The following is a 17,675-nucleotide window of genomic DNA, read 5'->3' as shown; positions in this document are numbered from 1 at the left end:
CTTTGGATTTTATTTTGTGTGTCAATGTCATTATGAAGATAATCCCTATTGATTTTCGTGATGATCGGATAATTTTCACCGAAATATCGTGTCTGACTTGACGTTTTTCTCTATTAGCTATATTGTGCAACTCGTGCTCACTCTACAGGCTACAATTTTTTACAGATTCTTTTGATTTTTATTTTGTATGTCTATGTCGTTATGAAGATGATCCCTATTGATTTTCATGATGATCTATCGATTTTCATGATGATCGGATAATTTTTCACCGAAATATCGTGTCTGACCTGACGTTTTACTCTATTAGCTATATTGTGCAACTCGTGCTCACTCTACAGGCTACAATTCTTTACAGATTCTTTTGATTTTTATTTTGTTTGTCAATGTCATTATGAAGATGATCCCTATCGATTTTCGCGATGATCGGATAATATTTCACCGAAATATGGTGTCTGACTTGACGTTTCACTCTATTAGCTATATTGTGCAACCCTGTAGTCACTAAAGACTGTTTAATCATTTCTGTCAGCTGCCAGTGGGCGTATGTTACATTGCCTGGCAAGCTATCTTTTTTTTCTGTCCTTCTTTCAAACATAATTTTCTCAAAATTCTTAAAGGAATACTACCTCATAAAATTGAAAGTCTCAAACTTGGTTATCAAGTGTATATATTCCCTAGTTGGATTTATCAATTAGACATGACTAAAGAATAGAATCTCTATATAAGATGATATATCCATTAAACTAAATAATTATTAAACACACTTCTAAGCATGTTTCTAAATTACTTAGTTTAATGGATTTATTGGATTATTGAGAGATTCAGGCGTATAGTTTTGACACCAGGAAAGTCCACTGATGAACTGAAGAGGTAGTATAGCTTTAACAATGCTACCATGCTAAAAAGAATTGTGTGCACATGTATACATGAACATGAACAATGGAATTAAGAATTGCTTGCCTAAAATTACAACCATTTCTTTATTGATCCTTTCTGGTTGGTTGGTTGTTAGATGACAAGTTAACGTTTGCTTCCAGCGGATTCAACTAGGTAGTTGTTGGTAGTCATAGTATTTGGATTTTCAGTACCCTTTATAGCTGTTACCTGAATGAGGATATAGATGACTTATTTAAAAAGTTACTAAACTTTCAAACCGAGAAGAAAAAATAACAAATATTTTTCTAACACATGAAAAAACAAAATTCAATAAATTTTTGAGCAGTTACGGAAGAAAATTTAACATACTGACTTGAAAATTCAAAAAAAAAAAATGAATGGCTCTAATATGCTTCCGTACTCTTGCAATATACATAAAAACTTGATTTATTGTAAACAATTTTCATTTCTGGTATATCTTTATATGTATCTTAATATTTAGAAGGTTAAGGCTAACTCCTGTCATTATAGAGCCTTAACTACAATAATCAGTTATTATAGAGAACTGTTTATTTATTATTTGGAGACATCTAGAATATTATCTATTACATTGTATTCCTGTTTCTCAACAACCACAAATATACCAATCACATATAAAACGCCAGACTCAAATACGACGTTTACAGGGTAGGTATTCTGTGTTTTCAAATTTAATTATTCCTTCACCATCAATTTTGACTTGATTGTTTCAGGTTTTATTACTCATCTTCCCCTTTGGAGAGTCCACTAAGTTATAACTTTTTATTCAGTAATTTTGTATGACATCATTAGGCTGATGATTTTGCATGTAGACAAGCTTGTCCCTTGATTTGCCCAATTTTTTGCAAAATTCAGAAATGGGACCTGATTATAAATAATATTTAAACTAATATTTAATATTTTTTATATATATACATATTCATTGTTTACCTTCCAATTTACTCAAAGATTCCTTGACAGTCGGAGAAAGAAAAATTGTAGACTAATGTGGCTGCCTTGGCATAATTTTGCTCATTGTACACTGCATGGCATTGCCCATCTTCATTAGCCCAAGTGCCACAAACCTTTTCCATACTTAGCTGAGATTCTACTCAATTTTGAAGCAGCTACTACAGGTGCATAACTCTGATTGTATCAAAGAAAAAATATATCAATCTATTCCTTAGGACACAATGTTTCCTAGCATTATCAAATTGGACCTTTTCATGATGCGAAGGGGAATTATGAATTTGGGTAAAAACTAAGTTCAGCATGAGAAATGGTTTGTGGCGCTCGGTCAGATGTCTAAAAAATAAGATATAAAACTATATTTTTATCCATTTTAGATCTAACAGGAACCAATAGTATACTAGAACCAGATTATAATAACAGGTCTATATCAGATACTGATAGTTTATATGGTGTTACTAAAGAAGAAATAGAAATATTAAAACAAACATCACCTAATATTATAAATGAATCACTATTTAAAAAGATACAGGAAATCAACCAAGTAAGTGCTGATTGATTTATATATTTTTTTGTTTGATCAGTTACTATTTTGTTAGTCCGAAACTTGTTGATTTTGACCAGCTTCTGTTAAAATCGTATTACCCCTCTCTCCCTAAGAATCCTAGCTCTGGTGATTTCCTCTTTGGTTTCCCTGTTTTCTCTTTTATATGTCAGTAAACAACTTGAATCATAATGAATTCTTAATTTTTTTAGGTGTATGTGAAGAGTAGAACACATTTTGGATTTACTGAAGCTGTTGTTAGAAGGATTAAAAGATTAATGAGATTACACACTGGTAGTTAATATCTTGATGAGTTGTTTTATCTTGTAATCATCTTCACAAATCTTGATTGATTCTCATCATTTTCATTTCAATATATTTCCTTTCCTATACTTTCAAATAATGTTTAATTATAGACAGTGCAATTTCTTAAGTCAAACTATTATGTGACAGGTTTTCTTTCCAATTTCAAATCATGTAAAAGAATTTAACAATTGAGAAGTTTTTGTGTCCATCATCAATCAAATTTTGTATATTTTTGTTGTAAATGTGCTATATAATGCCTGCAATTTGTGATTAAATCTGCTAATATGTAATTTGCATTCTTTATTATTTAGAGACTTTTACGAAATTTAGCACAGGATGAGGTGAAAATTCATCTCATTCAACGACAAAAAGTAATAATAATGATCATTAAAATCTTAGAATATCAGATAAAATCAAAAAAGTATGAAAGGCTTACTGGAGATCGTAGTTTTTTATTTTGGTAACCAACATTCTATAAATCAAAAATATAAGGAGAAATATAAAACGATTAAATGGGAAGGAGTATCTGTAAATATTTATTAATTCGAATCTAAAATAAAAAAAAAAAAATCTAGGTTGTTATGGCTTTTAATCTTCCGTGGACTAAAATGTCATTCAAATTCTTATTACGTTTAAATGCTTTAACTAATTTTTTTTGGAATATATCAGGGAAATGACGTTGTAGTTCCTTATACAGTTCTTTGATGATTGGTATGGTTAGGCAAGCTGTACTACTGAAAAGTATAACAAAAGGAATTATTTGATAATCTAGCTGGACCGTTAAGACAGTTTTAGGAGATATAAATATAACATTTCAACACAAATTAAACATCTTGTTGTAGCCTTTTGTTCTTTAGTTATACATAGTTTGGTTCTTGATCACCATTACAGGATCTTGGTCATTATCCTATACTAAATATAGTTTAGTGAGCTGCTAGCCTGAAGGAGATTCTGAGGATGGTGCACAGATTTCTGTATCAGTCCAGCTAACAAACTGGTAAATTTGTTTTTACAAAATTTGTGACTTTTTTTTGTTGAAATTTCTAAGAGAGAATTGTGTTTCTTTTCGATGTAAACTTACAAAAGATCTTATTTTTACCAACGCAAAGATATTCTAAAACTATCAGTACTATTTTGAGGCTGATATTCCAATTCTCTTGAAAAATAACGAAAAAAATTCCAAAAACTTTTCAACATCATCTGTAATTAGATTGTTACTTAGTTTTTTGGATTTATCGCATTCTATTGTATAGTTATAACACCAGGTAAGTCCACTGATTTTAAGACTCATTTTCGCAAATGTTATTTTAATATTTTGGTCATCGCAAGTGGCAGTATTCCTTTAATTCTTCAAACTGTATTGGTATATTCTGTTCCGTTAACCTAAATACAGAGACAACTAAAGAAATAAGACATATAATAACATAATAATGATTTATTTTTTTGAGATTTCAAATTTTGTCATGAAGCAATGAAAAGAAAAATAAAAACTAAATTATAATAAATATTAAGAATTCATTTGTTCAGTTTAAATAGCCCCAATACTCAATATATATTATGCACTAAAAATATAATTCAGTGGGAAGTCATTTTCCTTGTAAGCAATAACTTAAAATCAGTAAATTTTTATTGAACAAAAAGATTTCTTCAAGACATGCATTCCTAAATTATTGGGTTACATGTTAGAATGGCACAATGTTTATATTTCACAAATATCCTCCAAGATCTACAAGGGGCCGCTCGATTGGCGAGTTCTGCACATAAGGGATTCATGGAATAAATGTCAGAATGAGAACATATAGCACATGTTCAGAACAAACCAATCAAACTCCACCCAAATTTGACACATATACACTAATATATATTATGCAGATATATAGATAGAAAGCTATCTTAATACTGTGGAATCATATTTTTTGGAAAATTCTGGATTTCATATGAAATATGCTATTTAGATATTATTTATTGCTTAATACTAGGTGTGTATGTGTATGGATTATGCTGATAACTTCATAAAACTGCAGATGCCCATCAACTTGATTAGATTAGTTTTAATATGTCACAGAAGAACTAATCAAGACAGATCAGTCTATTTTCTTTAAGGGGAGAAAAGGTAGCAAAACTATTTAAGCAGGACTTTTGCTAAACACTACTTAAACTACCTTGAAATAAAGTAGATTAGTCCCACTACACAGTGAATTGAAGTCAATACAAGCCATTTTGATGAAGAAAGTAAATATCCAAGCTTAACCACTGTGTTTCTGTATGTATATACCATTTATGTACTTTCCAATTTTAGAATTTAGTAACCTTTCCTAAAATACATACACATTAAATCACAACAAACCAAAAGCAATTCACAAAATGAAAATCTATGGTCTTTGTATATAATGTATAAGGAAGCAATGTTAATGTAGAATACAACTCTCAAAAATTCTAATTACTGAATTAAAAATTTTTTTTTTTGTCTTAAAATGACTGAATCCATAAAAACAGGGTCTCATAATCATATTTGAAATAAACAACCTTTCCTTCCAGAAATGCCTCTAGCAAATGACCACACCATGGCCAAAAAAATTATAAGGTAATTTCGCCACTGTTTTTCAATTATTGGTTAAAATTTTCATCAACCCAAACTCGATCTAAGACTCTAAGATAGGACTTGATAGGACCCCTGTAAAATCTATAAATAAACAACAAATACTATACAGCAACCAAATACAATATAGATAAAATATAGACAAGGAATTATAGGGTTTCTTTCACACAAATGAATATACATATATCCATGATCAAATTTTACACTTCACTGGCAGCCATAACAAAGAAATTACACCAATTATATAACTTCATACATCAATACACACGATGCACAATTTTAATATATTCTATTTGAATTCTATTTCTGTATTTAGCCTCAAGGGCTTATTATCTAACATACAAATTCATGAAGCTCAGTCATTCAAAACATATAGACAGTTCTCCTAAAACATTCAAAAAAGAAGTAAGTCATGGGTCTCAATTTTTGTATAAATGAATAAAAACTAAAATGGCCTTTTAGATTTTCAAAAAAAAGGTCACATGGCATAATTAAAAGCATTTGATGCTACTGGTTTCCATGCCAACATAGAGTTGACCAATGCCATAATAAGTACACTATTGTACCGATGGTGGCATTAGTAGGCTAATATCCAATGATTGGTACCTAAAACACTTTCCATATGGAAGTTAAACAAATGTCTCAAAGAATGAACATAAAATTTAAGTTCTCAAGAATGGTCAATATGAGTATATATTCATCAGTGAACCTACCTGGTGTCATAAAGTTACAACACAATCCCTGTAAAATCTGGAAAATTGGAAAATTCTTAAAACTAAGTTATTATTGAAAAACGTTTAATCTTAATGTTTTTCAATAGTTAACTGCATATTTATGGATAATTACTAAGTTTTTTGGATTTATCAGATTTTATAAGGATTCTGTTATGTTATTTATGACACCAGGTATATCTACTGATGAATATATGCTCTTATTGGCCAAGTTTAAAATTATCAAATTTATGTAGTATTCCTTTAAAGGAAATTGCTGCGAATCAACCTCCAACCCTTTCAGATAATCAGAATATGATTGACAGTAGACCTCCCAAATAAAAGGCACAGAAGAAACTTTGCCGTCTGTTGATATTAAAATTATGGAATCTCTTAAATATATGTAATAATACGTCTATACAAAAAGGAGACAATGTTTATAATGTGATATATCACAGATCTTAGATATGGTCATTTCAATTAATTTGGTTCTCACACATGTTTTGACTGACCTAGAAAATTAAATTTCCATCTTAAAGACTTTCAAAAGAACAATCAAAATTTTTATATTCATTAACTTTCGTATCAGATCTAAACATAAATTGTGTGCATTAATTTTAAGTTAAATCTCACAGAGAGAATCAAAATTCTTTCCATACAAATATCTATTTTATTTAACTTAGATTAGCTTCAAAAGTTCAAGGAAATTTTCTTTTTGGAAACTGAGGAGAATCTTTTCAAAAAGTGCGGAACTATGACTCTTGTATAGATATTTCAAGTTATTTAATCTAGATTAGCATATACTCTTAATTCAAATATCTAAATCTTAAAAATTAAATTCCTATAAATATGCTTCAAAAATTATCAGATTCTTTTGCTACTTCCAATGTTTCACCAAAATATTGTTTTGGATTTCCGGATTCATTTTGTGGTTCAGATTATTAGTACTTGGTTTATGTACCGTATTTAATCTAGATTAGCATATACTCTTAAACTGAATATCTAAACCTAACGAATGAAAATCCTGTAAATATGCTTCAAAATTAACAGATTCTTGTGCTACTTCCAATATTTTGCCAAAATATTGTTTTGGACTTCCGGTGTCGTTTTGCGGTTCAGATCGTTAGTACTTGGTTTATCTATTGAATCTAGATTTTTCAGATCCTAAGTCAAATTCCTTAATAGCACTAATATTATGTTTTGTACAAAATTTTTCAAATATTTTCAAGACACAAATTAACTTTTAAAAAAGAAATTAAAATGTAGATATATATATACATGTATTAAAAGCACTTAAAACATGAAACAAGATTTGGAATAAAAAAATTCAATAAAAATTTGACAGAATAAGATCAAAGCACCAATGATTTTAAGAAAAAAGATATAAAAATGACAACCAAAACCATGTCACTAACAAATGTAAGAATTCTGAAATTTACAAGAAAATATACAATTTGTTGGTAAAATTCAAACTTAACAATAATTAACAAAAATAATAATTAACAAAATATATTTTAGGCTGGTGTTCCACTTAATGCAATGTTTAAAATTACATGGAATTTCTGATTTTAGGCCACCAAAAAGTAATGCTTCAATCTGGAACATTCTTGATACAAAAATATCCTCACTCTATCTGAACTAGTCTTCAGATGTTTCCACCCTGTTTCCCCTATCAGTGATGCAGGTGACATGGAAAAAGTGTCTAGTCCTTCAGATGGGACAAAAACACAGGCTCTGTGTGCTACAGGCTGTATGTTAAAGATCCCTCAACAGTTGGAAATCGAAATAGAGTAAGCTAATGTCCCTGTCCTGGCTTAATTTCCCTCATTGCACACAGCATGGAGATGCACATCCTCATTAGCCCAAACAGGTAAAGAAATTTCCATTTGAACACATTCCATTTTATTGCATTAAGCAGAAACCCACATCCCAAAAATTCTTAACAATCAAAGCACTTTTAATGCTTATCATTTCCTATAGCACCTTTTTGTGTCATTCTGTTTCTTAATTTATTCAGATTATTAATAGTTAGATTATCATCTGGTTTTAATTTTAAAGCCTGTAAATAACTCTTCTCTGCTTCTTCTAATTTCTCATTAATATGTAACATGGCACCTAGGTTCATATGAGCTGTGGCTACCTGCAAAATACATGGAAAAATATGTTATTGTTGTAATTTTGAAAAAATGGGAGAGGATAAGTTGAAAGTGGTTGTTATATAATATAATTGAAATTACGAATGAACAGGCCAAGGACATAATTCAGCAACACCAAGTACTGTTACATGTAGAAAAAAGTGGCAAAAAAAAATATAATATTAGGTACTTAAAACCCCCAAAAAAAACAAAAAAATGTTTTCTGAAATTAATAGATTTTTCAAGAAATTGAAATTAATGAGATCCATAATTATTATTTTTCATTATTATTTGTGTAATGTAAAAGAGCAAAATCTCGTTGATCTCTGGGATATTAAGTTTAAGGTCCAACATTTTCAAACCACACTTACATTTGGTCTAAGTTTTACAGCTTTTCTATACATTTCCTCAGCTTCTAGATTACTACCAATTTGTCTACAAAATACACCAATAATTCATATAAAATTAATAGAAATAAAGAAACGTTCATATTATACAAAATAACAAGTTTGATTCTTGATGATCCTGTCTTCAAGTTTATCTTTGGCTACAGGCAGTTAAAATGAAAATGAAATGAATGGAGTTTTACGTCCTACTTTTCTGCACCATGTGGGCTAATGAAGACGGGCAATGCTATGTAGGGTGCAATGAGGGAAATTTTGCCAGGACAGCGGTATTAGCCTGCTTTTTTTCGATTTCCAACTGTCGAGGGATCTTTAACGTGCACAGCCTGTAGCACACGGGGCCTCGGTTTATTGTCCCATCCGAACGACTAGACGCTTTTTCTATGTCAGCCCCTGCATCACTGACAAGGGGAAACCGGGTTGAAAAATCCAAAGGTATTATCTCGACCTATGCCGGGAATGAACCCTGGACATTCAGGTTAATGAGCAAGTGTCTAACTCACTGAGCCGTGGCTCCTTACAGGCAGTTAAAGGTTAAGATAAGAAGTTATATAGATGCCTACCTGAAGATATTGGCAGCATTAAATAACAATTCAAAATCATGACTAGCTAGTATGATAGCTTGTCTATACATATCAGCTGATTCTTTATCACGATTACACTCACTTAAATACTGGGCTGAAAGAAACAACTATATTTTACAAGGATAATAACTTAGGTTCACAGTTAAAGATCCTTTCTACCATCTAGTCCTTGGTCAAACCTTTAGGCATTTATATTTCCCAGATTTTCCATACCCATTTACAGCTGGGTCAACTGGAATTATGAGTGAAGATGACTAACTCAAGATCACCAGAATTTCACACGCCGATCAAGATTGGAACCCACAGCCACCATTTGCTCAACGTAACCAAGAAAATGTCAAAAACCACTGTGCTATAAAACGACAGCTGGGTCAACTGGAATTATGAGTGAAGATGACTAACTCAAGATCACCAGAATTTCACACGCCGATCAAGATTGGAACCCACAGCCACCATTTGCTCAACGTAACCAAGAAAATGTCAAAAACCACTGTGCTATAAAACGTCGCAAAAAACTAAAATAGAGTTTCACATGGGCTCCAGTGATGTCGATCTTTTAATGGACAAGTTACACATGCTTGAAAAATTTGAAAAATTTTCAATGCCTTAAGCTTTCATTGTTTGCTTAATTTGCCAAAACATTTTCAGTACGAAACTTCGCAAATTTTATTTTTATTTGTTATTTTGTCAAAATTTTCACTTTCAGTTGATATAAATGAAACAGTTTAAAATGGGAGTGGAAGACATCAGTTCATAGAGAGTTAGATTGTTGTCTACTAAGCAATTTAGTGCTTTGGGTTGGAATCCTCCTTAAGGTAAGAAAATTTCTGATGCCATGGCAAATGCTTTTGAGAGTTGATTCATGTTACAATAGATGGTACTGGCTACTTTTTAAGTCAGAGCTACTTGACTTAACTTGACATACTATACTGCGCAGTTTCAGCTCTCTTTCAAAAAAACTGACGTGTGGTTCTTACGCAAGTCAGAAAAAATGCACAATGAAAATATGGCATCGTTTGCATCCTGTTCTGGTCTTGAATTCAGAAAATTATGCTCCTACAGCTTGAAAGCAAATATTTTGACAAATATATCAAGTTAAACTTACCATAATGATGTAGTACAGAAACATCACCTTTATCTATTTTTAAAGCTTTTTTAAACCATTGTTCAGCTTCAGCCATCTTGTTCTATAATATAATTAAACAAATCAAACAAAACAAACTTTCAAATTACACAACACTTTTAAAATATCTACATCAAGGGCTGTAACTTTGTCAAAATTTATTGAAATCATGCTCAAATTCAAACACATCAGACATCTTGTGGATATTAAAACACCACTCTACAACTATGGCCTCTATTGAGTTCACAAGCCACTTAACATATTTTCAGAAGGTTATCCTAAAAACAGTTTTGGAAGTTAAGACTGTTAGACATCCTTCATCATACTTCCTCGGGGGCGTGATAACACAAGTGAGAAAAATTACGTATTCATAGCAAAATATTGTCCAATCAAAATTCGCTCTACTGTATTGGTTGCAAATTTCAGCCAATCAAGACAAATCACTCGTTATGATGCTTTGTTTGTGAATATAAACAAAATGAAAGCAGCGTGCCATACATATTTGAATTGAGTAAGATTTTTGTTAAAGAATGAAGCCTAAAGAAAATCAAACCTTACTTTGGAAAATTAATTTGGAAAGAATGTGTTCTTATCTCTACAAACGGATGGCGGCAAAGAGATGTTGTGTTTCTGTTCTACCGATCTGATTGGTCAGATTTAAATGACAACAATCTAAATTTCCACGCCCCCAAAACGAACAGTAGTGGGCTTAGTTTAATACAGGTTAATAAGACCATGTCAAAACCCGTATTCATGATATGATGCCTAGCGCTAAGATCGTTAAGAGAATTTCTAATTTTTCAAAACACACCAGTAATAGCTTTTTGGATGTGTATCTTGTCTTCAACCACAAGACCATTGTAAATATATGTAATGAAAATTACCTTTCTCTGTAACAATTTTCCCATAGTTAAATGAGCTGGAATGTGGTCAGGTTTAGATTTTAAAGCTTCTTTAAACCATTTAGCACCCTCATCAAATTCATTCATTTTAACATACGCTTCACCTACAATAAAATACTCAATTTGACAAGAGCTTACATGTAGTATATGAGGAATACGAACACATGTGTTTTAAGGATCATTTACTCAAAGGCTGAGTGGCATTAGGTATTTTCAAAAAGTGGGCAAGTATTGCATTTTAGACTGCTTCCTCACCCACCATGACAGAAGAAATGAATACATTGAAAGTGTAGTTGATATAGTAAAAAAATCAACCAAGTGACAAAAAATATTAAATGAATGGTCTTCTATCTATCTTCTATAAACTGATAGTGCTCAATTTAAGGTATAAAAAAATCTTTTCTGGTTTTCAATAAAACTGTTTAATGGAAGTTTAGACTGTCATGATTGTATATAAAAATGCTGATAAGTGTTTACAGAATTGTATGTGAACAGGATGCTTAATTTCAATTCTTAAAAGTTATATGGACAGATGAAATTGAGCACCATCAAATCAAAGTATCTATTATAAAGCTAAAATTAATAAATAGATAGGTACTGAAGGTTCTAGTGACTTACCTAACATATTGAATAAACTTTGTGGTGCATAATGACTAGGTCTTCTCTCTAAAGCTATATGATAGTATTCTACAGCTTCCTTAAACAAAATATTGAAACAGGCATGACATGAATTCCAACCATTTAAAATATGATAAAAAATTTTTGCAGGATTCTTTCTCTTTCCTTCTCTTGCTTTTGGAGACACCCACGGAAAAAATATGAAACAAAATGATAAGGTTTTGGAACTTCATTGGATTGAAGAAATTCATAATTTTTGAAAATCAATCGCTCTGTAATTTTCATGTTTTTATCATTGTTCGAAATTTGTATTTGGACAAATTGCATTTCCCAAACTAAGACAAAAAAATTTCTTAATCTTAATCATAAAATTTTAAACTTCAAGGGACAGGCGCCAACTTTGTGGGGTTGATTTGAGACTTGAATATATGGAAATATAGTCTTCAGAAGTACTCAAACTGTACGTAAATCGCTTAATTCCTTAAAAAAATATCTCAAACAAGGAATTTCTTTTCCTATTCCTATAGATGTCTTACTTTCAAACACAAATAATTCTAGACACACATGGATTTGAAGGCTCAAATTTCGACTGTACCTGTGAACACTATTACTGATTGGCTTAGCTAAAAACAAATTCCCGCTTTTGAGCTTAAGATATGATTGGTCAAAAAAATTACGCAAGTGTCCATTTAAACTAACATTTTCAAGTTCCAAGATATTTTTGAGAAACAAGAGCCACTACACTTGAAACAAGTATAAGAAATATAGTCATGTCAACACCATATTCTATCAAAATACCTTTAATCTGTCTTGTTCTGTATATAATCTACCCAAATTATATAAACAGGATATCTTAGTTGATTCATGTAGTCTGGGATCTTTTAAACCAGATGTATCTAATTCTGCACAATGTTTATATATCTATAATAAACACATTTTAAATCATAACACTGTCAAGTCCAGACAGGGCATATGTTTAATGCAACCTGCTTGCGAGGACCCGCTCGATAGGTGAGTTCTGCACATGCAGGGTTCATGGAGTTCAGCTCAGAACGCGTTCCACGTGTGACAATAAAATAGTATGCAGAGAGAGTTCTAAATGGCTGAAATAGAAGAGAAAAGTTCGAATGTGACCTAATCTGGTTCTTTACCGTTCAACTGAGGCCAGAATTGAAACAAACAGAATCTTTTCAGAAGTAAATTAAGTAAATTTCCTGTATACAATTAAAGATGGGTTTCCTTATTTTTTTAGTTTTAAATTAAGCAAACTATTTGATTAATTGGTGTTTGTAATGAATTAGCATGTATTCTTAATCATATCATTATGTTCTTATTGCATATAATTAAGAGTTTTAACCAATCATAAATGTCCATGTAAGTACAGTCTGGATATACAAAAAAGAGACTTTTTGACTTTTCTTGATCTGTCACTCAATGAAATTCTGGAAATTCTCTTCTAATCAAGCTAATTATGAAATAATTATGGACATGTGAGACAAACTGGTATTTTTTTAAGTCATTAGAACATCTCTATATTCATATAAGTATTAGCAATTTCATTGTCATAAATAAAAATAAGGGAACCCATCTTTAAGGAATAAAGGATTTAATTCGAAACGTTTATCAGAATATAATTAAGGTTTAAGAAAGAAAATCTATTTTGCATTTAAATAGGCACAATTCTTTACATAAACCTAAATCTTCCAAATAAAAACTAAGATAAGTAAGATAGCATGACAATTTAAACACCATGTATTTACTATAGAGGGTTCACATTACAATTAAAACTAATTTCAACTTAAATGATTATTTCCAACTTTATTTACCTTTTCTGCTTCTTCGACCTTGCCTAATAGAGTAAATATTATCCCTAGATTTAAATAAGCCACTGAAAATACAACCAACACCTTTATAAATAAACAGTTGTAGTACAACTAACAATTATTGAGTTATCTCCCTTTAGTCTTCAATCAGAGTTATCTACTCTTTAGTCTTCAAGCAGAAGTGCACAATTTTCAATCAATTTTTATTTACTTCATGAGTGGATTTGACTCAATAAAATTTGCCTCTACATGTCTCTGCAAGTTACTGATTGACAACAAAAAATTGAAATTCATTGAATTCACACTATGGAAGGATTTTGATCTGTGCCCTGAAATTGGAAGTAGAAGAGAGCTGACTCTCAAAGTCCTTGCCCTTGCATATGAAATTTTTCCTTGAATCATTTTTTACATGTACATGTGGCCTACTTACTTGATAGTCTAGGTCTAAAATGTTTAGCTTTATTGTAACTTTCTACTGCTTCATCATAACGTTTCTGTTCTTGTAATAATATTCCCCTAAAATATAGAAAAACATGATGAACCAACTGATGACCTCTGTTCTGTTGATGATTAATTTTGCTTAAATCATGGTACAAATGAGGCAAGCTGCTTGGCTAAAATTTGATTTTAAACAACCCTATTATACAAGAAAAGCAACAAATTGAGTCACTGAAGCTTGACAAACCCAGCACAACATACTAAAAGTATTAATACTTCAGTCAGTTTTTGGGGATTATCAAAACTTACTTTAAGCTGTATTAACTGCAATATTGAGGAAAGATGACTTAATGATTTAAAGGCCTCAATGCTCTAGGGCCATTGGTGTTACTATAGGCCTAATGAATGAAGCTATTTAGGGAAGATACAGCATAAAATAATTAAATCTGACAACTACAAAATAGTACACTTACAAATTATAATGGACATCAGCCATATTGCCTCGATATCTCAATGCATGTTTATATGCTATTTCAGCTTCTTCTAGTCTTTTCTGACCATTCCAGATATTAGCTAAATTACCCCAGGCTGCAATAGACAAAACAAGTGTAAGTGGATGCTTTAACGTTAATTTGTGACCGTCATATATATCAAGATAGTGGACTACAGCCATATACGCCCTTCACGGCACGCAGATGGTAAACACAAAACATCCAGTAAGTTTCATCAAAATCGGTTGAAAACTAAGAGAGTAATAGCATATTCAAGATTTTGGGGCAAGGGTAATAACTCTGCTCTAAATAGCTCAAATTCGAACTTGATCTTCGTTTTATGGATATGTATACACATACCGAATTTCATTTGATTTCATCAAAAAATCTAGATTTTAGTGCGTTTACAAGCAAATGTAGACGGACCGACGGACAGCGGAGAGATGTGAGTGTATAAAAATAAATGTGCCATTTCAAATTTTTCATTATAAGAAATCTTGAATGCCTATAGCCTATAATTTCACAAGAAATAAATTCATAATACCATCCAAATCAGTCACTTCACCTACAGGAGAAACCTACTCTTGACTACAATGTTTACTGAATAATATTTTGGCAATCATTTCCTTATGAATTGAAATATCAACTACAAAATACTACTGAGAGTCTTAGATTATCTGTGGGTTGATCAAAATGTTAACCACTGGAAAAGTTATTATTTGCAAGCATGATTTCTCAGAGGGAAATTTTCAGTCCGAAAAGTGAGGTCATTTTCATGTGAATTTTCTGGAAGGGAAGTGTTTCTACTTAAAATGTAAAATCACTGAACCTCATATTTCTATGGACCTGAAGACACTCTACGATAGATGGTATACAGTTGAAAATTTTATTTTTAATATTTATGCTATGAGAGAAAAATTCAATTCAAAGATCAACGTAGTCAAAGAGTAGACAGCTGTAAGTACAACTTCGTACACTGCACGTTTTTGTAATAAACAATAAGGAAAAATGTAATGAGCCACAACTGAAATAATTCCATGATGCTTTTTACATTTACTATGACTATTGTTTATAATACATCATTTATAAATATGTCAATTCTCAAATTTCACACGTCTGTAGAATGTGCAGAAGATAAATTAACCTAAAATAATTTCTTTTACTACATTTTCTCTTAGTTAAATAAATATACTTGTCAATCTACAGACTGAAGTTTTAAATTTTATCACAAAAAATTTTGTTGATGCAGATGAATTTTTTCCTTGCCATGGGATGTTGCATAATTTATCATTTCCATGTTGGGGAGTAATAATTTAAAGCAGACGCATGTTACGATACATATCATGATGTGGATTAATGGGATAAAAATTAACATTTAATCTTCAAAGTTTCTATATATATTAATTCATAACTTTATAACTGTGATATTTGGTAATATAGTTGATAGAAATGGTTAACGTCTTATCTACAGACTGAAGTTTTAAATTTTATCACAAAAAATTTTGTTGATGCAGATGAATTTTTTCCTTGCCATGGGATGTTGCATAATTTATCATTTCCATGTTGGGGAGTAATAATAGCAGACGCATGTTGGGGAGTAATGATAGCAGACGCATGTTGGGGAGTAATGAAAGCAGACGCATGTTGGGGAGTAATGAAAGCAGATGCATGTTACGATACATATCATGATGTGGGTTAATGGGATAAAAATTAACATTTAATCTTCAAAGTTTCTATATATATTAATTCATAACTTTATAACTGTGATATTTGGTAATATAGTTGATAGAAGTGGTTAGTGTCCACTGTCTTATTAAAAGTTTCTATATATATTAATTTATAACTTTATAACTATGATATTTGGTATTATAGTTGATAGAAGTGGTTAGTGTCCACTGTCTTATTAAAAGTTTCTATATATATTAATTTATAACTTTATAACTATGATATTTGGTATTATAGTTGATAGAAGTGGTTAGTGTCCACTGTCTTATTAAATGTTTCTATATATATTAATTTATAACTTTATAACTGTGATATTTGGTATTATAGTTGATAGAAGTGGTTAGTGTCCACTGTCTTATTAAAAGTTTCTATATATATTAATTTATAACTTTATAACTATGATATTTGGTATTATAGTTGATAGAAGTGGTTAGTGTCCACTGTCTTATTAAATGTTTCTATATATATTAATTTATAACTTTATGACTGTGATATTTGGTAATATAGTTGATAGAAGTGGTTAGTGTCCACTGTCTTATAAAAAGTTTCTATATATATTAATTTATAACTTTATAACTATGATATTTGGTAATATAGTTGATAGAAGTGATTAGCGTCCACTGTCTTATTAAAAGTTTCTATATATATTAATTTATAACTATATAACTGTGATATTTGGTAATATAGTTGATAGAAGTGATTAGCGTCCACTGTCTTATTAAATGTTTCTATATATATTAATTTATAACTTTATAACTGTGATTTTTGGTATTATAGTTGATAGAAATGGTTAACGTCTTATGAAAAGTTTCTAAAATTTCAGTAAAAACAATTGTTATATCATATAACAACTTATAAAAATCCGAACTTTTGTATGGAATAAAAGGTATCGCCTTTTGTCACAAAAAAAAAACAAGTTGGCCCAAGAGATTCTCTCAACTACATTTTCAGTATATTTTTTTCTTGATTACTTCAAAAGAAATTTTAAATAATGTCCATATTTAATAGAAAGTTCATCTTTAGAACATACAGATGTCCTTTTCTGCATAGGAATGGCTGCATATTCCTCCAATACAACAAATAATTAAAAATGCATCTAATAGAAGTTCAAATAGAATAGAAGATCTAAAAGAAATGAGATGTAACTAAAATAACATTGTAAAGTATTTTAAAATGCACAGTACATGATGAAGAAATATACTATGTAAAAAAAGACATGTTAAACTGGTATGGTTAATCTATTATCACTCTAGTATGTATTTTAAACCAAACTAATATTGACAACAATCTTCATCAATTTCACACCCTTTTTTCTTACGTCTGCTACACTTTTCACCTTTTCATAAATATCAATGTCAAGGGAGTTTGGGTGTTCCACGGCAATGGGAAAAGCTTTCTTTGAGCTAGCTT

General features: G+C 30.6%; 1 protein-coding gene across 1 annotated transcript in view; it reads right to left on the bottom strand.

Moving 5' to 3' along the window:
• Positions 1 to 7,979: 7,979 nt before the first annotated feature.
• LOTGIDRAFT_135841 (hypothetical protein) overlaps positions 7,980 to 17,675 on the bottom strand; it is a gene marked incomplete at both ends in the record, with an annotated part of 63,664 nt that continues 53,968 nt past the window's right edge. The window contains 10 exons of the mRNA XM_009046412.1: positions 7,980 to 8,158; positions 8,525 to 8,592; positions 9,125 to 9,239; positions 10,251 to 10,332; positions 11,153 to 11,274; positions 11,789 to 11,867; positions 12,587 to 12,709; positions 13,615 to 13,676; positions 14,042 to 14,127; positions 14,523 to 14,637. Coding sequence (XP_009044660.1) covers positions 7,980 to 8,158; positions 8,525 to 8,592; positions 9,125 to 9,239; positions 10,251 to 10,332; positions 11,153 to 11,274; positions 11,789 to 11,867; positions 12,587 to 12,709; positions 13,615 to 13,676; positions 14,042 to 14,127; positions 14,523 to 14,637 — 1,031 coding nt within the window. The remainder of the gene's footprint in view (positions 8,159 to 8,524; positions 8,593 to 9,124; positions 9,240 to 10,250; positions 10,333 to 11,152; positions 11,275 to 11,788; positions 11,868 to 12,586; positions 12,710 to 13,614; positions 13,677 to 14,041; positions 14,128 to 14,522; positions 14,638 to 17,675) is intronic.

The sequence above is a fragment of the Lottia gigantea genome, assembly GCF_000327385.1.
Source record: "Lottia gigantea unplaced genomic scaffold LOTGIsca_101, whole genome shotgun sequence".
Lineage (NCBI taxonomy): Eukaryota > Metazoa > Mollusca > Gastropoda > Lottiidae > Lottia > Lottia gigantea.
This window is presented reverse-complemented; position numbering and strand designations above follow the sequence as displayed.